At 28.0% G+C, this 22,267-nt stretch overlaps 1 protein-coding gene across 1 annotated transcript; it reads right to left on the bottom strand.

Annotated features, from left to right (window-relative positions):
• Nucleotides 1-1,335: 1,335 nt before the first annotated feature.
• Nucleotides 1,336-5,432, bottom strand: LOC137823554 (aquaporin NIP2-1). The gene is made up of 5 exons (XM_068628740.2): nucleotides 5,032-5,432; nucleotides 4,623-4,847; nucleotides 2,363-2,557; nucleotides 2,044-2,105; nucleotides 1,336-1,848 (listed from the first exon to the last, which is right to left on the bottom strand). The coding sequence occupies exons 1-5, from the start codon at nucleotides 5,266-5,268 to the stop codon at nucleotides 1,593-1,595; spliced, it is 975 nt and encodes a 324-aa protein (XP_068484841.1). The 5' UTR covers nucleotides 5,269-5,432; the 3' UTR covers nucleotides 1,336-1,592.
• Between the last annotated feature and the right edge of the window lie 16,835 nt (nucleotides 5,433-22,267).

Below are 22,267 nucleotides of genomic sequence, written 5' to 3'. Positions count from 1 at the left end.
AGTGTATTGATTTCATTACTAGTTCTATTAAATTTTTGAATAGATAAAATATAAATATTATAAAATGGATGATTTGTAAGTAAGAGTGTATTGTAATTTGACATTTATCTAGATGTGAGATTTCAACATATCTTTATACTAAAGATTTGATAAATTTAAAATAATTTATCTGTGAATATTTTGATAGTAACTTATCAACGGATGGAATTTTTTATTAAAATAAATTTTATATTATAATAGAAAAAAAATTAAAATTAATTAAAAAATAAATATATAGTCATTTATATAATATAATCTCTTTTAATTTATTGATGTGTAATTGATTGATGTGAGATGAGAAACATGTAAAAAGAAAAAAATCTTGAAAGTTTGGAGTGATAATTTCCTACCTTGTCTTTGCTTGATTTTGTCTTAGTTGAAGGTGACCTACAACTAAATGCCTGTATATTACATTAATTCTTTTATTAGACATGCAAAGAAATGCTTATAAAAAGAATAAAAATACATGGACGGAAACAATTTTAGTTAGTTGGCCAAAACCAAGTTTAAGTGCATAGTATTAAAAAAAAAAGTAAATGAGTTTCAAAGGCTACGATTCTTTCTTGAGCAGTTTTCTAACATCTATTATACATTCACACGCCTTCGAATGTAGCTAATATTTTGTGAAAGTGTTCACCACACAAGGTTCTCTGTCTTGAACGTGAACTTAGAAGTTGAATTATATTGCAAGTTTCTGAAACAGCACTATGTTTTGTCGACCATTTTTCCATTATAATTTGTGCTGTTTGCTTTCTTAAAACGGTTGTTGTCACTTAAAAACATATCACTAACATAATCTTTTAAACATATCTGTATTATATATTTGTTAAAAATTATAATTTTTTAATAAAATTTAATCATAAATAAAAATACCTGTTAATCAGAATGCATTTAATTTTAGCAGAAAATATGCAATTCCATCAATTATTATTATATTAATAATAAGATTAAGACTTTGATATTTTTGATCTGTAAGCAAATAGAAAAATTTGGAGAGTACTTAATACTCTTAAAAATGTGAGTGGTGCTTAGTTAGTGTGGTTGGTTACCGTATGTGGTGGCATGAGTGTTTATTCTCCGGCGGCCTGGGGAATAACACGTTTATGAATTGACGGATAGATGTGTTAATATGTACGAATCCACTTGAAGTGTTTTGGTATGTGGCAAACCAGTTGATGGATATGGATTTGTGTAGGTGTACTATTGATGTTAAATTTGAGAATAATGTGTGATTATTAATCTCTTACACACACTACCTGTTTGGGCGTGCATTCAATTATCATTAATAGCATCCAATTTGTTGTCTGTATATGAAACTGACATTTCATTAATGAAGGATAAACACACTACACATTTTTGCATTATACATGGCTCATCACAACCCTCAAAGTTCATACATGGACAAGCTAATAATACCATGGTGGTGTAGTATGGCATTATCGATCAATATACATGATGATGATACTACTACATGTGGAACTTGAGATCCTCCAAGACAAGACATTCAAGATGACGTTGATTTGGGCGGTGTGGAAAACTTTACATAGTTGTTTTCAAACCAAGCATTGGTGGTCGGTTTTACCAACTTGTTGGGTTCCACTAGTTCTATTGCGTGCCTTGAATGAAAGGGAGGATAGTGAAAATGGAAAACCAGGGTGTTCCGTGTCCCTAATCACATTGTAAGACCATGCTGCTAAAATTGCCCCAGTAATTGGTCCAACAAAATATAACCAAAGTCCCTTGTACGATGAAGTTGCAATTGCAGGACCTAATGTCCTTGCTGGGTTCATTGATCCCCCTGATATTGGTCTGTATACATGGACATCACAACAACAACAATTTTCAAAACATTTTCTTCTGTCATGCATGTATGTGCATATAGCCTTTGTCAAATTTTGAGTCTCCCTTTTTAACTTTATTTTCCCTGTGCTCAAGTAATTCCTGTAATATAAAATTGTGTTTGTGTGTGTTTGTGTGAGGAACACTTTTTTTTTCTTAACTTACCCGGCAACAATGCTTGATATGGAAACGGAACAACCTACTGCTACTCCTGATAGTTGTCCTGTCTGCGATATTACAACATGTTAAGGTTAGGGGCATGTCTCATGTTTGGATAATATAATTGAAATTTGTACAAAATTTAGGGTATGTTTATCCATCTTTTCATTTTAGAATGACACAATTCTCACCTTGTTTTCAAAATGGTTTTGTAAATTGAAATCAGAAAACCTTTTCTTAAAGTAAACATATATGTCTTTGAAAACTCCAATTAATTTTTTTTATATAAATATAAAATGTTCAACTAAATTACAGTGATTCTTACAGCGTTTGTGTCAGTGGCGACGGCCATGGAAATGAACACCATGGTGTAAGTTGTCACCATTTCCATGATTAGTGCTTGAATATGTGATCCAGCAGGTGATGTTCCTCCAATTTCATTTGATGGCTGGAAAAGCTCTCGCAATGTGTATGAAGCAGAAATGGATCCAGTGAGTTGAGCTGCCACGTAAAACGGGAGCTGCAACAAAACCATTGTGTTATTTCTTATGTGTCTGGGTACAAAGTGTCTATAACCACAACTTGTCCACGAAATAAGCTGGTCGAAATTTCCAAATATTAGAAAAGGATCAGAATTTTATAATTCTTTTCTTTTACCCCCGTAGACCTATATCTGCAAAGAACTTATTCTAAGTTCAAGTTGTACTTGGTGACTGTTTCTATTGCTATTCTTGTCATCTTGTGTCGGCTCCAAATTGAGTTAAGCCTATTAATTTACTTCTCACAAATACAAATAGGCAGAGCTTACAGAATTTTAAATTGTTGCAGACTACAAGGGGAGATATCTGTTCTTTTAATATAAATTATTTTATCACGTTTTACTAACAAATATCTTAAGAACATTAGTTGAAGAACATATAATATATGTTAGTAAATGTTCTGCATTAAAAATAAATAATAAGATTCTCTTTCACTATATTTTTGTTAGATATTTAAACAATAAGTATCGGATCATTTATTCAGCATTATTTTGGGGGCAGGAGAGTGGTTCAAATCCTCATCACATATATAGATTCATAAGGGATTTATGGACCACATATTTAATGAAACATTTCAGATTGTTTCTGGCTGCAAATGCACACACATTACCCCTGGGTCCACGGTGAGGCTGAACATGACCAGTACCTCTTTTTTTTCTCTTGGCTGAACCCTTTTGATCATGACTTGAACCATACAAACTGAGTCAGCTTGGTTTCAAGATCATTTCAATGAGATATTCCCCCTTTTACTGTTACAATTATTTTTATAATTCCACATTAAGTTCATTGAACCTTTTTAAATCAAAATTATATGGCTTGACAAATATTTGTCTTGCACCCCAGCATACAAAACAAGTTTGGAAGATGTTGTGAAGAGTTTTTTTTTTGTACAGTCTCATCATTTAATAAAATACTCAGGGAGATAAAGAGATAGGATTAAATATATAATAAATTATATGACATGATAAGAAGAAGAAAAAAACAGATAAAAATACTGAATATAAATGAGGTGTTTAGACTAATGAAATGTTTGAGCTTATCAATTTCTGGTTATTTATACGCCAATCATAAGAAATAATGGAATATTATTTATGTAGACCACCCAACTAAATTATACCAGGTATACATTATTATGTTCTCTGGCTATTTTTAATCATTGTATTCTGCTTTGTGTTAACTAGTACTGGTTTATAATTAATGAAGCACTCCTATTGGAGAGCATTTTAATATAAAAGGTGTGGTGAGGGACCTGAAGCTCTTGGTCAATCTAACTGATTAATGTGCACTGTTCATTGGAAGGTTTAATGTACTATTAACCTTCAATTATTATTGACAATGGTGACATATTTGGATCAACTGCACAAGTTACACATGTTACGTGTTAGATACAGAGACCAACAAATCAAATTAAACTGTCTGAATTATATGGGAAAATCAATGGACGAGTCAAGTGTAAACTCCATTCAAGTTTAAAAACAGAGTTTACAATTGGTGAAAACTGTATGGGAAGTAGCGATGAAGATAAGTTTGAAGGAATTATTTTTCATTTTATAGTATCACAGAAGATATATTAGGTTTTCAAAACATTATTATTAGTAAGGATAACACTTTCATGGAATAAATAATAATTTTTGAAAATATTCTCCAAAAAATCAGAGATACATATAGTTTTTAGATTAATCATTTTTTACATACGATAATGACAACAAAATTTAAATACTGAAACCCTTAGCTTTTTGTCAACTCTAAGAACTGTTTTTAATTAATTAAACTAAACTCAACATGCTCTTAATCAAGCATTATTTTCCAACTGTAGTTACCAATCTCCGCCGAGATAGTAAAAAACAAGGAAAACGAAGTCCCTCGTAACACATGATTGTGTTCATCGAGACATGTGGAAAGCAGTATCCTGTGTCTAATCTCCCCACCATGGTTAAGAATAATATTATATTACAGAAAGAACATAGTACTATGATTTTTTTTTATAATCATATCGTATATGGACAGGGTTTTGAGAAAAACAAAAATATCTTTATACGGACGCACCTGTGGCCACGGAAAATGCCTCACCGCAGCAAAAGCAAGGGAAACCGCAGGGTTCATGTGTGCCCCAGAAATGTGTCCAATTGAGTAAATCAACACTGTGACTATGAGCCCCGCTGCCAGTGAAGCTGCAAGCTTCGACACTCTGCTCTCATCAATAACACTAAGACCAGCAGAACCACTTCCCACGAACACCAAAAGATAAGTTCCTATAACCTCCGCAAACACCTGCCACATCCAATCACTCAAAATTAATCATCATCGTACATACATTTGCAGCAATCAAAACATAAGTTTGTGTGTCTTATGTTTCTGAATCGGTGTGAGTGTGTGGTTTTGGCAGAATGTGTTGGTATTGACGAAAGTACGAGATAATAAAGAGAAAGGAATAAGATAAGATATGTGTGGGTACCTTTCTGGAAAAGCCAGGAGGGTAAGTCTGTGCTAGTAGTGAAAGATAACCACGGGAGGGTGATATCGCGGGGGTGCTTGGACTTGGAACGTCGATGGTGTTGGTGACGAAGGTAAACGTGTTTTGGGTGTTACCTTCCATTGTTGTGGAGCTGGGTAGAATTAATATGAGAGAGCTATGTAGAAGTGGATGATGAAGGGTCCTTTTATAGTGTGACAAATGTGAGTATCTCTTCATTCATCTAGTGCACATGGTGAGGAAGTAGGTTTGCCAAATAAAAATTCCTAAAGAGTAGACCGTGAAATTGGGTGACATTTCGATTACGTCATTCACACCTTCTCAGGGCTTTCCCACGCTCATTTATTTCATCTCTCTGCTTCAATGTCGCCCTTATGGTTAACCAATAACCACTTTTCTTCATTTTTAATTTCACTTAATTTAACTTTATTTATTTTTAAAAATGTTTATTATTATTATTATTATCCTTGCCCTGAGCCCCGCTAATAAATTAATTTGAATTTTTGGTATGAAGAAGAGGAAGTGGTGGACGGGAGATACGACGTATGAGGGGAACTAAACCACGGGTTAGTGATATTATTTAATAGAATAGTAGGGAAGTCGTGGACAATAGTATCCTTTTCGAACAACTTTGGACAGAAGAAACAAGAAGAAGAAGGAACATGCATATGGACAAAACTCTTTTCGCGTTTTTTGTTTCTTTTCAGTTAAACTCTAATTTATTACTACAACTAACACTTAAAATGACATTCCTGGTTAAAGTCAATTTTTCAGTTAAAAATAATAAATCTTTACATCACTATTCTTAAATTTTCTTTTTTATATAAGAGATTAAGTTACGCAAAAAGAATATATATAATTAGTATAGTAGATGATTTGATAATTTTAACAAACTCTTATGATAGATTATAAATTATATTAATATTATATTATAAAGTGAAATTTTGAGTTTAATTTAATATTACAAACTTGGTTTATAAAATGAAGTTTTCATTTATTTATATATTTTAAAATGTCTTTGTATCTAGTCGATCTGAGATCTTAAAAAAAAAATATTATATATATATATTTCTTTTTTTTTTCAGTATGCAAAATAATCTTCATATGTTTGAACTTCATGATAATGGTTAAAGTAATTGAGTTTGTGTTTAATCTTTAGTAATTGTCATTTGTCTTTATTAAAGAGAAATTAATGTTAATATACCTTTAACCTTGAAGAAAAGCATTAAAGGTTTTAAATTTACAAAACACAAACAAAGGGTAAAAGGATCCCTTCAAGGTTAAGTGCACATTAACCCTAATTCTCTTTTTAATAAACATATATGTCGCAATTATTAAAGATAAAATGCGTGCTCAATTATCTCAATCATTAACAAAGTTCAAACAAAATCCACATAATTAAATTTTTATATTAAAATTATTCTTTATTTTAAAGGTAAGAATATCAAATTATGGAGGACACGACCTCTTATTGGAAGGATCTTTCACATAAAATACTTGTTTTATTGTAAGCCATGATAAAATAATGTTCTTTATAAGATAACAATTTTAGGAGTACATTTTTTCTTTCATATGTTTTTTAGAAACCTTCTTTTTGTCATCCTAATATCCATTAAAAATTATTTTTAACCTACAATATGAGTGATAGCATTTTAAAAATATCTTCTAACCAATGTAAGATGTCTTTTACTCATGTTTTAGTTTATGGTAATTTGTATTTTTTTCACATATCAAGAAAGTGTGATGTCCTTTGACACTATAATCATTCAAATGATCATATATTGAAAAGTAGTTAACGGTGTCAAATAATAATGCATGCAAGTTGAAATTGTTGTTTCATTATGCATTAAAGACATTTTTTTTATGAGCAATAAAAAATTATTAAATATGAACCACTTTAGGAGTAATTTAACCCTTATACAAATTGTGCTTTCTCCACCTCCTTCCTCCCAAGAAACACCTACCTGACAAACAGAATCAAAGATACAAACAAAACAAAATGGCAACAAGAGCATCAACAAACCAACCTCATGCAAGTTGACCGAGGTAGCAATCTTATTCTCCAACACCCTCCAAGAAAACATCACCCCTTGCAAAACTTGAAGAAGAAAACACTCCAAAGGTTTCTCCCATTCAAAGAAAGACCTTCTTCGATCTAAACGCCAAACCCAAACACCATTAATCCAATCACCAAGTTGTGTCACCTTTGCATCTTTGGCCGAACCCAAAGAAAACAACATCAGGAAAACCCTCTTCAACGCACCACAAATCAACCAACTATCCTCCCAAAACGAGATTTATCTTCCATCGCCAACTTTCCATTTGAAAGCGGTTCAAAATTCCTTCCCGAACCCTCCGAAGCCCACACCTCCTTCAAATATTTCCACCAAAGCGAGCCCCTACACAATTTTCGGTCCTCTCCCAAACTTCTCCAACCACCATATTTAGAATCAAGAATCTCCTTCCACAAACCACCATTATCCGACCCCAATCTCCAAATCCACTTCCCCAACAAAGTTAAGTTAAAGATTCTTAAATCGATAATTCCAAGACCCCTAGACTCGCGAGGCTCACAAACCTTTTTCCAAGAGGCCCAAACTATCTTACTTCCTTCTGAACCCCACCCCCAAAGAAAAATCCCCTGAATGCCTACTATCTTCTCTGCCACAACTAAGGGCATTTTGAACAAAGACATAAAAAATAGCGAAACAAAAGAAAGAACAGACTTGATCAAGCAAATCCTCCCAGCTAACGATGGACACCTGCCCTTCCACCTACTCAGCCTAGCCTTAGCTCTCTTTACCAGCCCACTCCAAAAAACACCTCGCTTATGGCACCCCCCATCGGCAATCCCAATTAGGTAAAAGAAGTTACCATCATGCCACAATTCAAAATTTCCGCAAATCGTTATAGCGAAAACTGGTCTTTCCCTGTCCCACCAATTTTACCCTCCAAAAATTAACCCTCACCTAGATGCAAACTTGAAACAAAGCAGAATCGCCTTAATATTGAACACACTTTTATTGTTGGCTTCACAAAAAAAATGTATCATCAGCATATTGTAACATGTTTACCCTCACTTTGGCCCTTCCAATCTCCACACTATCTATCAGATTTTTCTCTTTTGCCAATCTTGAGACCCCTGCCAATCCCTCTGCCACTATAAGAAACAAAAACAGAGCTAACAGATCACATTGACGTAGCCCCCTCTTAGGAAAAAATTATTTAATAGGACTTCCATTCACGAGCACTGACACATAAGTAGGTTTTAAGCAACCCTTTATCCATAGAATCCATTTACCATAAAAACCTAACCTTTCTAGCATATTATAAATAAACTCCCAACTATCCTTCATCCCACAACAATATTAAGTCTTCTACCAATAGAGTTAGATAAACATTTGTCATTTTTTAGTTTTGTCTTGATCTTCATATAATCATAGATAACATAATATATTTTCTCTTTATACATAACAAATAGTGCAAGTTATAAATGGTAAGCAAAATGGGCCATGCATTATGCCTTTCACTAAGTTACAGTAAATATTCATTCCATAAGTTTCAAGACTAAGCCTAAATTCATTAGATCATTCCAAAATTGTGGATACAAAGAAACAATTTTCTTCCATTAAAGTGAATCAATTGCATGGTGTAACATTTAATCACATTTTCTTCCACAATCATGCCACATAAGATTTTCTACACCATTAACAATATCAAATATACACTTAAGTCTTAGAATGATTGGAAAATTCCACAATACTTTCACAAAAGGATCATTTTTGTATTGTCTTAATTACAATGAGTATCCTTCACTTTGTACCATGATACCCTACACCTGAGACACTTATGCAATGCTTCAAAGTTTCTTATGTGTAATATGAAATCATTAGGAAAAACATGTATTTTATTGTACTCTATCAACCTCAGACACAATATGTTCTCCGTCTCATCATGATAGATGAGTAATGTATTACTTTTTAGAAACATTTCATTTAACAAATAAAGCAATTCAATGAAACTTTTATCAATTCACCTATTTCTTACTTTAACATTAACTAATCTTAATATTACTAGAAAATATGTGGAACTTGTACAACAGATTCAATGACTTTCTCTAAACCATTTTTCATTGTATCATAGAAAATGTATTTGTTGAAAATATTACTTTCCAACCTAACAAAATATTTTATCCTATCGATCTAATTAATGAAATTAAAATGTTGATATTGGGAAACACTTGGAATGATCAACAATTTACCATTTCAAAACTATGTTTAAGAATTTTTTAAGAAAATATCAGAGAGAAAATATTCTTATTTCAAGTCAACTTGTAGTCGTCTTTCATTCAAACATTTAAAACATGGACATGGACAACAATATCTCCATGAATATTTAATACATTTCGTTGAACAAATAGTAAAAAATATTCAGCATCATTCTCATACTCCATACCAATTCAATTTGAATTGATCCAACTTCAATCCATTACTACTTAATAGAAGAACTTGACTTACACATGAATATGTCACTTTTTTTAGAAATTGTGATTTTGTCCCTTTTAGGAATATTCACTTTTTTTTTAGTTTATTAGTATGTAAATTTTAACCAAACTTTATTATGTTTCACAATATTTTGACATTGATGTTGAGTGGAATGAAATGAAAATAGTAGCAATCAATAATAAAATATGAACTCGAAGATCACCATAATATGCAGTCAACTAAAATTTCATAATTAATTTTTTCAAAATGTCATACTTAGCAATTCGAAATTTATTTGTATGTGTTATTTATTTATAAAAGGATGTTTATTATTATTAGGGGGTAAATGATAGATAAATGTGTTGGTTAATATAAGCTTATATATCTGAATTTAAGCTTTGATCTGGGCTTTGAGTTGGTTCAAGAAAAAAATAGTGAGAACAATATTTCATTGGTGCTTTTAAAAAATAGAAGAGTCGTCTCTCTTTTGACTAAAACCATCGAAAAACACTTTAATAATCTACTATTCATGAAATGGTGGTTTTAGTTATCTTATATGTAATATTGAACTGCAGATTTTTTTGCATAAATTGCTTAGAATTTAAAATTGTCCAACGAATTTGAGATAATGTTGTGAAAGGAAAAAATTATAGAAAAATTTGCTCAATGAACTTAGAGTGATACTAAAATACTTCAATAATGTATTTGATTTATTTTTGTATATATCTTGTTTTGAGAATACGAACTCATCCTTCATATATAGGTCATGTGACTTTGATGACAGTGTGTTGATGATGCATGAGCAGAAGAAGATGAAGCAGATACGTAAATGTCACACGAATCAGTTTATGATGTTTGATAGAATTGTTGAATCACTATCAAATAATTACTAAATTATCTAAAATTTGCATTAGAGGAATGACCTAGATTGTTATTCACAAAGACATAAATTGAAAATTATCATAACTATTAACAAAATAATTTTGAAACATATTCAATTAAAAGTGTAGAATTAAATTCAAGATAAGATTGAAATAGATTTAATTAAAATTGTAGAATTAAATTCGAAATAAAATTTCAATAAAGAAAAGGTACTGATACGATATTCCAATTCGTAGGGTAAAATTTTCACAATTCAAAATATATATACCCTACTTATTTACTAAGAATAATACTCGTAACTTTCTAAAGAAAACGAGTGCAAGGTACAACTTTGTGACCCCTTTTTAAGCTTTTTAAACATACAAATTGGAATTAAAAGAAAAATTGTAGATCTCACTCAAATTCCAAGGACACAAAAAATGTTCAAATTCGAATTAGGCAACTCAAAATATAGCCCATCTAAGAAATATTGTTAAAGTGAAAAAATAAAACACAAAAGTTAACTAGAATTAACAATAAAAACGAAATAACACTGCAAAAAATCATAGTTAATTTATCAATATATAACACTATTAAAGATAAAAAGAAAATATAAAACAATACATAAAAGGATATATCATAAATATTCTACATGAATACATAAATACAAAATAATCCATAAAAGGATGTAGCATAAATATTCTATTAATGCTATTTTTAAAACGCATCAACTTGAGATATATTATATTATACTTAGTTGGTAATGTTAAATAGATTATATATATTAATTATGGAGACATTATAAAAGTTAAGATAATATATTTTATAAGAAATTATACTTACTAAAAAATATTGAAGTCAACAAAATAAAAAAAAATATTATCTTTTTCCAATATAAAATTATTTTCTACTATGTTATCAAAAAAATTGGGAAATTTAAAGAATATATATATAAAAACATAAAAGAACAATTTTCAATTTCTTTTCATAGTCAATTATTAAAAATTTAACTTATCTCTGTTTCACGATTATTTTTTTACAATATATGCTGGGAGAACAATAAATATAATTTGATTATTTGTGTCTCGTGACAACGACTTTCCATTAAGATTGGGTTATTCTATTGGTTGGACGGTTAATATTTAGCTTATGCATGTGATAGTATTAATTTTTATAATAATACAATATATGAATATTAAGATAGGGACCTAATGTTTAATTGCTACATAGTTGCAGAACATACTTTTATATATTATCTTAAAACATTTTTTTATTAAACTTCATCTTATTAATTTTTAAAATAATACGAGACATGTTGAATACCAGTATTTTAAAAATCAATCACAAGAACCCAACGTTTCCACAGAAAAACGTTTTTGATTAAATTTATTATTAAAAAATTTACATAAACGGAAGGGAATCTAAGGGATTTTTTAATATATATATATATAATGCCCCTAAAATTCAAGAAACATCTTAGATATATTAAATATATTTATGATTTAAAAAACACATAATTCCCAAAAAATATATTATTTTCAGAAAACAGTATTTCTGTGTACGCAAAAAGATTTTTTCTATTAAACATTCTCTTAAAGCTTTATTACACTAATTTAATGTGTAAATTAGTACTCAATTATATGTTTATGTTCACATATAATAATCTATTAATAAAAAAAATGATCAACAAAAATAAAAAGAAAAAGATAAACAAATATTTTAGAAATGTTACAATCTTATTAAAATAACTTAGATATTGATGATACTATAAAATATAGTAAGCGTATTTACAAAAGATAGCATCAATCTAAGCACATAGATAACTAAAATTAATATTTCAAATTCATTAACAAAGTGTTATTAAACATAAAAAAGGTTAAATATGTTTTATCTTTATATAATTAATATATTTTAATATTTGAAGGTCCAAAAAAAATTATATTTGAATCCATATCATTAATGAGGTTTTAATTTTAGGGTTTTGGAAAGGTAGAAATGTTGGAAACCTCATCTAATGTGGATCTAAGAACCCTAGCTATGGTAACACATAGTCAAGGAATGGTTATTAATGAAAAGCAAAATGTGGTGAAGTAAAAGAAGTCTTTGTAAGTTGCATAGTGATATAAAATTTAAAAAGTGACATAGTTAAGACACAAGAGAGTTGAGTTATTTTTTTTCTTACAAATGGTGGCCCTCCCTACATCACCCTAGTGGTCTAGATGTGGTTCATAACTACTGTTATTATATTTAGCCAACATTTTGGAAACTATGCAAACTTTATTAGTTTATTCAGGTATTTACCGTTTGTTTGACTATTTTTGTGTTTTTTCGTTTTTGGGCCTTTTGGGCCTCTTGGGCTGGTTTTAGATTTTGTTTTCATTTTCTTCTTCTGAGCCCAATGTTCTGCATGCATGCATGCAGAAATAGGCTCAGTGAAATGAACAAACAACTAGCTTTTCAGTGTAAACGATACTCTGTTTTCTTGTTCCGTTACTTCTCTCATCGTTCTTCGACTCAAGGAAAAAGAAATAGATAACCTACTTTGAAGAATCAAAAGCCTAACTAGCATGTTCCATAAGCTTTAATTAAAGAGATCAAATTGTGAGGAATTAAAATCCTGTGAAATGACTGGTCTCAATCAATGTGTCTTATGCAGAAGGGGGTAAGGACAAAATGTTTGTTTAGAAACTTCAATGTATAGAAATTAAAAGTTATTTCAATTGTTCAACTAAATTACGTAAAACAAAAGGTAAAACATACTTTTGACTGCGATTATTTTGTACGATAAGAATGACACATGCTGTAATTCTGAGACTCTAGATATATTCAATAGTATGCTCTAAAGATGTGTTGCATTTCATGTCATGTTAATGTTTCATGTAGGTGTGCAGGCATGTTGTGTTAATTAAGATTGGTTCTTCTAGTATTTCCTTAATTTTGTCGCTTTGAACTTGTTACCTTTTTGGAGTGTTGTGAAGACAAAGATGTTATGAGTGTTTGATGAATTAGAAATACTTCATTATATATGCTATATAGACATATTTGTGAGTTGGGGTTTATTGAATTTAATTTAATTAATTTATGTGTTATTTGGTCTGAAGTAGGTGATATAGAAGTTCAAGAAATTAAGCATCCCAAAAATGAAGATATAAATTGCTAAAGATTTATCATGAATATGAAAAATAATTATTATATCATAAATTACTTAGCATATAATCAAACTGAGATTAGATACTTATAAAATTTGTATACAGACAATTCAATAATAAGTTATTTTAAGAGAGATATAATTAGGTCTAGTTCACATTTTTATTTTATTTTTTTGTTTCTTTGGAGTTATGTGTGTTGATGTAGTAGGTGTAATGTCATTGATATCGCTATAGGAAATGTGTTTATTGGTTGAACCGTTATGCCCAATGTTATCTAATGTAATGTAAGTTATGTTTTATGGAAGATTAAACAAAAAAATATAATTATAATGATCAATAAGATGTTTTTTTAGAAAATATAATTTAAGAATTTAGTTTTTGTGTATATATTTATGTCTTTGTTACATGGACTTTAAGTTATACTCAATCCTATAAAATCGACTCATAGGATTAAGATTTGCATCCACTTATATACAATAAAAGGCTTTAATCTCTAGTCGATGTGGGATCTCCAACGATCTTCAAATTTTATTTATAGAATATTTTGTATACAGGTTGTTGGAATATCTTTTAAATATATTAATTTATTTAATTATTTTTTTATAAAAAAATATAATACATAAGTACATGATTGTATAAGTAGTAGATATTTGTTTATAGTTGACTATTTTTGTAATCTATATTTTAATTTTGTCTTTTAAGGCTAAATGTGAATTAGATTGCATCTTTCATATATTCGCAAGGAAATACCTACAAGAAGAATCCTTTAATATGATAATGATATAGTGTTGATAACTACTTTAATTTAAAATAAATGGATGCCATTAGGTTTTTAGCGCTGGCCTACTTTAATAATATTTATAGAAATGTTAAATTATTGGTTAGGTGATTTTTGAACTTGGATTATAAGTTCAACTATATTTTATCTTTTTGTAATTTTGCACACACGTATATAATTAAAACCTTCTTTATGTTAAACTCGGTTTTTTTATTTAGCCGTCGTTTTAATTAACTACAAACTATACGTAGTGTTACTATCTTCTTTTAGGGTTTAGGATTTTAGTTAATTTTTTTACTAATGAAGAATAAATAAATTTATAAAAAAAAAGTGTTTCAAAAATATAAAAAAAATCTCATTATCGAACTTACAATCAAAAACCATTAAAAAAAAAACTTAAATAAATTTAGGCTTCTTCAGCACTCCCCACCAATGCACTTTCATTGCAAATTTATACAACAAATTCTGCATAATCTATTCTCCAACACTAACGAGTATTATATCACTATGTCCTTACAACCCCAAATACCTTCCATTTCCGTACACGTGCAATCTCAAATCCCAACTCAAAAGATCTCTATTGGTTCTAAGAAAATCTAACTACTGTGCTGTTTTAATTAACTTATTATTTTACATATAGTGTTACTGTTTTTCTGCATGAAAATTTGCAGAAAATTCCAATAGATTTTTTCTATAAATTATAACCAATATAAAGATGCACAAGAATTTTCTGGGGATTATTGTTTTTTCAGAAAAATAACACTTATCTACTGGTTCACAGTGTTACTTGTAATTATAACTTATTTTACTTTGTCAATAATGTTTAGGCTGTGAGAAGCTAGAAGGAAGAAACAACTTAAAGGTGTAGTTGCATGAGGTTCCTGTGGAACAGAACTATAGCAGGAATGTGAACACAGTGAATGAAGCAGTGCAGAGTTCATCAAAGGGGTGGTTCTTTATAAGGGTGATATTGTAATTCTAAGTAAAGGGAAGTTGGATAATTTTTTTTAGAAAACAATATCTGGCAGTGATATCATTCTTCAAAAGTCAAGCTTTGTGTTGCATGTGCTGTCCGTATTTGTGTGATTAAACTCGTTGAAATTTACATTTATATATATAGATAGTTATTTCATTATCTTTCTGTCTTCTGGTAAGACTTTCGTAGTTGAATTAAAGTCTTAATCAAGTTTTAGTACAATTAAGTACAAGCATATCATGATAAATAATATTATTCTTTATGCTTTTTTTTTGCACAATAATAGATTATGAAACGAAAGAAAAATCTCAATTTTTTTAGTTGATAGAGACAAAGGAGGGAAGAATTTTAATAGGTGGGTTCGATGACAGAATGGAAAAGAAATAAAGAGATATTTTTTAAAAGAAAACAAAATATCTTCAATTATATATATTTTTTAATCTGACCTCGTATTACGAAGTGAATTTTAAGTCTCACTCAACCTCATAAAATCGGCTCATGGGATTGAATTAGGCTTAAAAGTCCAGTTTGTAATATGATATTAGAGTTATTTAAAGTCTATCCTACCGAATGTTTGTTGGGCTTATCAGGCCACCCACTATCAGGCTGTTATCGGACCACCCATAATATGTTATCTCACGCATGAGTTGTCACTCTCGGCGTGAAACTTGGCGTGATGGGTGTGTTAGAGATTAAAGCATTTCATTGTATATAAGTAGGTGCAAACCTCACCTTATAAGCCGGTTTTATGAGGTTGAATGTGACTTAAAGTTCACTTCGTAGTATGGTATCAGAGCCATTTTGAACTTATCCTAACGAGTGATTGTTGGACTTATCAAGCCACCCACTATCGGGCAGTTATCGAACCACCCATAATATGTTATCCTACGCACGGGCTGTCACTCTCACTATGAGGGTGTGTTCGAATCGACATATATTTTTATTAAAGTTTACCTTTTAAAACATTATTTATTTAAAAATATTTTGCATATATAATTAGAATTAAAATAATAACTGTTATTTTCTTCCACTTTAAATAACTTTAAAACATGTTTTACTTTTAAACTTTTTTTTTCTTTTCTTTCACTTTATTTACTTCACTTTTCCTCCAAAACTTTAATGTAACATTAATGATATTTATATTGAAAAGACAACTTCATAGAACAATTTTCTCCATATGACATTAATTTTACCCGATATCGCTTTTAACCATCTCACTTTTGTATATACTTTTTTTTTTAATTTATCTGGTTTAAATTAATTAGAAAACCTTTAAATAAACTAGAGGAAACATCAAATGAACTATATAATTAATACATCATATTGAAAATACTTAATTTTTGAAACATTTTATTGTTGAATGAAGATATATAAATTATTTTGTATTTTCCAATATCATATTTTTTTATGGGTTAGATTAAGTAGGATTTGCCATACTCATTATCCAACCAACTAAATAAATATCCGATTGGATTATGTTGGATTTCTACATGTTAAATATTTTTTAAGGAATAAGATTGATTTAGTAAAAAAATTAATAAATAATTACTTTGAAATTTTATGCAGTAATGTATAACTTAAGGGTTACTTTCAACATTTCTTTAAATACTATAAATCAGTTATTGATTATTGACCAATTCAGCCTTAAAATAAATTTATAATAGAGATGCCTAATTCAACTCTACCATCACTATGCATGCCATAAGTGTACTTCAATAATAATAAAAATTATCTTCAAAAAAATAATAATAAACAAATTCCAACTTAAAATATAGGTTTGGAATTATCATTAAAAAAACTCGTAGATTTGACTATTTGAAAGTGTCAAGTGTCCTATATTAATTATTATTCTAAAGTTTTAAAAAATAAAGTGTATATATACTCAATGAGAACTGTTAACTAAAAAATTAATGGCTGATTTTCCACTTCATTTAAGAATTTGGGCTAGTCAAATTCATGAAAAATCTTCATATCTAAAAGAGTGTTGAGAACCTATTTGACCAAGACACTAAAAATAATAAAAATTTAAAGAATGGGAGAGATAGCTGCTATTAAACTGGAGTGGTAAGCCTCAAACGTTGACATTGTTATAGAATAGGAATGAAATAACGCTTGTATACAATTCAAAGATGAAAATAATATTTTTAAAATTTAAAGATGATTTTTTAAAGAAATTATTCATTCTCCTTTGTTAGATAACAAGAAAAAAAAAGAAAAGATAAGCAAATAATTTTAAAACAGTTAATGAAAATTAATTTAGTATAATAACTAGATATTAACATTATGTTATATTGTTTTAAAATACGGTATTAAGTTTAGATTCAAATATTATTACTCATTATATTTATATTTTTTTATATGTGTGACAATTATATCATTTCTACTATATATTTCATGTGAGAACCTGTATAACAAAATAATCTTCTACATACCTCATTGAGGACTATTGACTTTTCATTTAAAAAATATGAATTAAATATGTTTTTTTTCATCTACTATATCGTGAAATTGATTTATATTTTTATTATAAACTTTAGACTTCCTAAATACTTGTAGTAAGAAATTATTGGAATGGATCTTTCTTAGTTTTGTTTTTTTTTACGTGGCAAAATGGTTTTCCAGTTTATTTGTTTTCTTCTTTTTTTTATCAACAAAATGCAAAAGGATTCCTCGTGTGACTAGATGTTAGAATATTTCAAGTTGACTCATCATTCACATGAATGTTATAATATTATAATACAATTTATGCTAGAAATTTGTTTGTTACGTAGAAAAATACGGTTAAGGATCCATTCTAATGATTTTTTACTATAAGTATATCCAGGAAGTCTAAAGTTTGACTAAGGAGAAAAAATAATTTCACTTTATAATATAAAAATGAAAAATATATTTAACCCCAAAAATATTTATTAGCTTTTAACATTTTATACATTTGTTAATAATAATAATATTTAATTAATATTAATAAAAAATAATAATATGTAATAAGTTAATTTACCTACGGATAGTGTATCCGTGAAAAATGAAAATAATAGTTACCTACCAACTTCAGTCCGTGAGAAATGGAAACAGTAGTTATTTACCAACTTCAATCCGTAAATAACAAAAATAGTAGTTACCTACTAACTTCATTCTATGAGTAAGTCTAACATATTTTTATTTTATTTTTATTTTTATATTTTTTATTATTTCTAATTATTATTTACCAATATTACGTATTGTTATGGTTATTATTTATAATTACTATTATTCATTTTATCAAATTATTAATATTGTTAATACCATTAATATTATTAATAATAATATTGTTATTATTAATATTATGATATTAATATTATTAATTTTAATAGTATTTATATCTATTAGTTATGATTATTATTTATTTATTATTATTTTTTATGAATATTATTTATGTTTTTATAATTATTCATATTATAATAATATTTTTAAAATTATGTGTATAATTATTATGATTAATATTATTTATATTATTAAAACTTTTGAAATTATTAAGATTATTTATATTTTTAATATTGTTAATAAATATATTTTTAATATTGTTAATAAAAATATTTATATTATTAATTAATAATAATATTGGATTTATTTTAGATATAAATTCGTGGGTAAAATTTGTAGATAATGTAAAATTTACCTACAAATAGAGATCTTTATATAATAATTTGCAGTTAAAATTGAATTTACCTACGAATTCATATTTGTGAATAATATCCGTAGATAATGTTAAATTTACTTACAAATTCAAATCAGTGAATAATATTTGTAGATAATGTTAACTTTATCTACGGATTCAGATTCATGCGTAAAAATTCGTAGATAAATCTGTTTTTTTTTACTATATAGTCTTAGTTAGCACTATTAAGTCTAACACATGTTACAACTTATTTTTCATCTAATTTTATCTTTAGGTTTCTACTATAGATCTTGTTAGATCTTATGAAAATTTTGTTGTTGAACCACTTTGTGTAATTTTTTTTATAAGAATTAAAATATACTTAAATCTTTAAAGAAGTTAAACTTAATAAATAATTATATCATTATAAACTTAGACTAACATGAATTCATCTTTTTTTTTTAAAAAGAGAAAAAACCTGTAAGCTAAAAAAAACATAAAATTTACCATGATAAAAAATAGATTTGATTAAGATAGGTCTACTAAATTGTCTCTAACCATTTGGCTTAAAAAGAAACAAAAATGATCGCAATAAGAAATTTTAAGTTTTAGAGAAAGAATATTTTTAAAAAAAAAATTATATATAACCTTTTTTTTACTAATGTACTTATAATTTTTTCCTAATTTTAAACATATCTTCTAATAGTCAATTAAAATCACAGAAAAAATTGTTGATTAATATAAAACCTTGTATTCCTTTTGCTGATAAAAAAAAAGGCTTGTATGCAATAATTCATCCTTATTAAAATTTAAAAATAAATGGATAATCAAAATTAAAAGGATTACGAAGATTTTAGTTTTTCTTTATCATGTCGTATTTGTAAAATAATATCTTTGAGTTTAAGGTCTGTATTGTTGGAGATCGCACATCGACTAGAGATAAGGACATAATATATAAGTGGGTGCAGACCTCAACCTTATGAGTCGGTTTTATGGGGTTGAGTTAGGCTTAAAGTCCACTTCGTAATATGGTATCAGAGTCATTTCGAGCCTATCCTAGCGAGTGTTTGTATTGGGCTTATCATGCCACCCGCTATCGGACCGCTATCGGGCCGCTATCGAACCACCCAAAATATATAGTCCCACGCACAATCTTGATAAAAAAATAATGTTAGAATACTGCGAATCTTTTATTCAAACAAAATTATCCACTTATATAAAAGATATTAAATTTTATAGAAAATAAAACATTAATTATTATAGTTTCCATATTTTATGTAAAAATGCGTATGTTCAGTCTCTGATAAAAGACTAAAGCTACACTGTTATTATATAAAGACTAAAAATGTATTAAACTTCTATGGAGGGTCAAATAACATCTAAAAGCATTTTAAGATAACAATTTTTTTTTATCTTTCTGTATAACTAAGAATATCAATAGAAGCATGAGTAGATTGTTCTTAACTTATAGTAAGATTTTTTTTACCATTCTTTATCTATAAAACAATTGAATAATTATTCATATTAAAAATTTAAATTTAAATTTAACTCACTTTTAAACTGATTTATAAAATAAAGTTATATTCATTTATATATTACGAATTATCTTAATATTCAATCCTAGAATTAATTTAACAAGATATTTTTATCTTTTATAACTAAAAAATTGTTGGTGGCATTTTTTTTTTCCTTTTTAGATTTAGTTGTCGGCCTAATGATGATTCGAACAGTGACAAATAAGTGTAGAAATTTGTTGAAGAGAGTTTAAGGAATGACCTAAACTAACATTAGGGTTGGTGACAATAATAATATCTACCTGCTCTATTTAAAACTAATATTATTTCACTGAAGCCAAATTGAGTGAACTTGATGAACATTTTTGTATTTCATGATTGTTAGATGATTACGTTCTAACATTTTGATTAATAAACAACTTGTCAAAACCAGTCAACGACCACAAATATATCAATGCACATTTGTTATATTAAATTTCATATTCTTACGTTGGATTCGATTAAATTAACCTGGTCATTTTTTTGTCATTAATTAAAAAAGTTTGAGATGACCCATTAAGACACGTATCTTTACAACTCTACCAATTACGAATGTATGATATGGAATTTAAAGTAAAAAAATTAGACAATTTTTTTTATCACCAACAAGAATGTAATAAATTAAATTGATCTATTGGTGATCCAACTCTTTAATATCTTGTTGAAGGATTGAAAGGTTTGTTTTGTTTTAGCTTATGAATTAGTGACATATGAGTTGAAGGATGATTCCAAGTTTCTCCAATTCCCTCGCACAGCAGAAACACCTTTTGCTATGTTAGCATAGTGCACCCTTTGTACCAAATTCAGTAACTTCGTTCTTGCAATGACCTTAGGCAAAAATCTTTACTATTTAACACTATTAAGTTATCTCATTACATTATGTACTAAAAAAATATATTAAAATAAAAAAGAATTTGATAAAATAATTAGTTACTAGTATTAGTTTGAGATTTTTTGCTAATGAGTTTATTTTTTAAGGATGTAATATAATTTGTATTAACGTCTATCATTTTTTCTTTCGGTTTAAGGATGTAATATAATTCTTATAAAGGAGATGTTTTGAGTGTTGTACAAAATTTTTACAAAGGGTGGGAATTGGCCAAAAGATACTAATGTTTCTTTTATTATTTTTGTTCCAAAGGTTGTAAATTCACAATTTTTGAATGACTATAGACCGATTTCTTTGATGAGTTATATGTATAAAATTGTATCTAAAATTCTTTCTTCAAGATTGTAAAGGGTGTTGCCTAAGATCATTGTTCTTAGAAGGAAGGAGATTGTTAAATAGTGTGCTAGTAGTTAATGAGACTTTGAGAAAATAAAGAGAAAAATAAAAGAATGTGTGGTGTTCAAAATGGATTATGAAAAAACTTATAACTCAATAAATAGGGAGTTGTTAATGAACTTATTTCTCATTCCAATATTTTTCTAACATGTTACTTTTCTCTCAAATAATAAATTAACCGATAAGTTATAAATAAAAAAGAAACCAGGCAAGTTGATCACTGAATTAAAAACGAAAAAACAAACATCATCCCGTTAATAGAAAATTAAAAAAAAAAGGATATTTTGACAAAAATAAAAATAGTTTGAATATTTAATAGATTTTTCTTTAATAATAATTCAAACACAAATACTCAAATTTTATTTTTATATAAAAAATTAACTTAAAACTTAGTTCAATTTTTTATTTTTATTTGCTTAAATTTTTTTTACATTTAATTTTATTTTAATACATCTAAATTGGATAGTGATTTCCGAATGGTTTGTTATCGGGCCTATA

The sequence above is a fragment of the Phaseolus vulgaris genome, chromosome 8 (assembly GCF_051622355.1).
Source record: "Phaseolus vulgaris cultivar YP4 chromosome 8, ASM5162235v1, whole genome shotgun sequence".
Lineage (NCBI taxonomy): Eukaryota > Viridiplantae > Streptophyta > Magnoliopsida > Fabales > Fabaceae > Phaseolus > Phaseolus vulgaris.
This window is presented reverse-complemented; position numbering and strand designations above follow the sequence as displayed.

Excerpts from the sequence above, each read along its gene's own strand:
- LOC137823554 (XM_068628740.2), bottom strand. The coding sequence starts at position 5,268 with ATGAAGAGATACTCACATTTGTCACACTATAAAAGGACCCTTCATCAT. Across the intron at positions 4,848-5,031 it reads CTCCTGGCTTTTCCAGAAAG|GTGTTTGCGGAGGTTATAGG; the intron begins GTACCCACACAT and ends TGGATGTGGCAG. Across the intron at positions 1,849-2,043 it reads ATATCAAGCATTGTTGCCGG|ACCAATATCAGGGGGATCAA; the intron begins GTAAGTTAAGAA and ends CCATGTATACAG.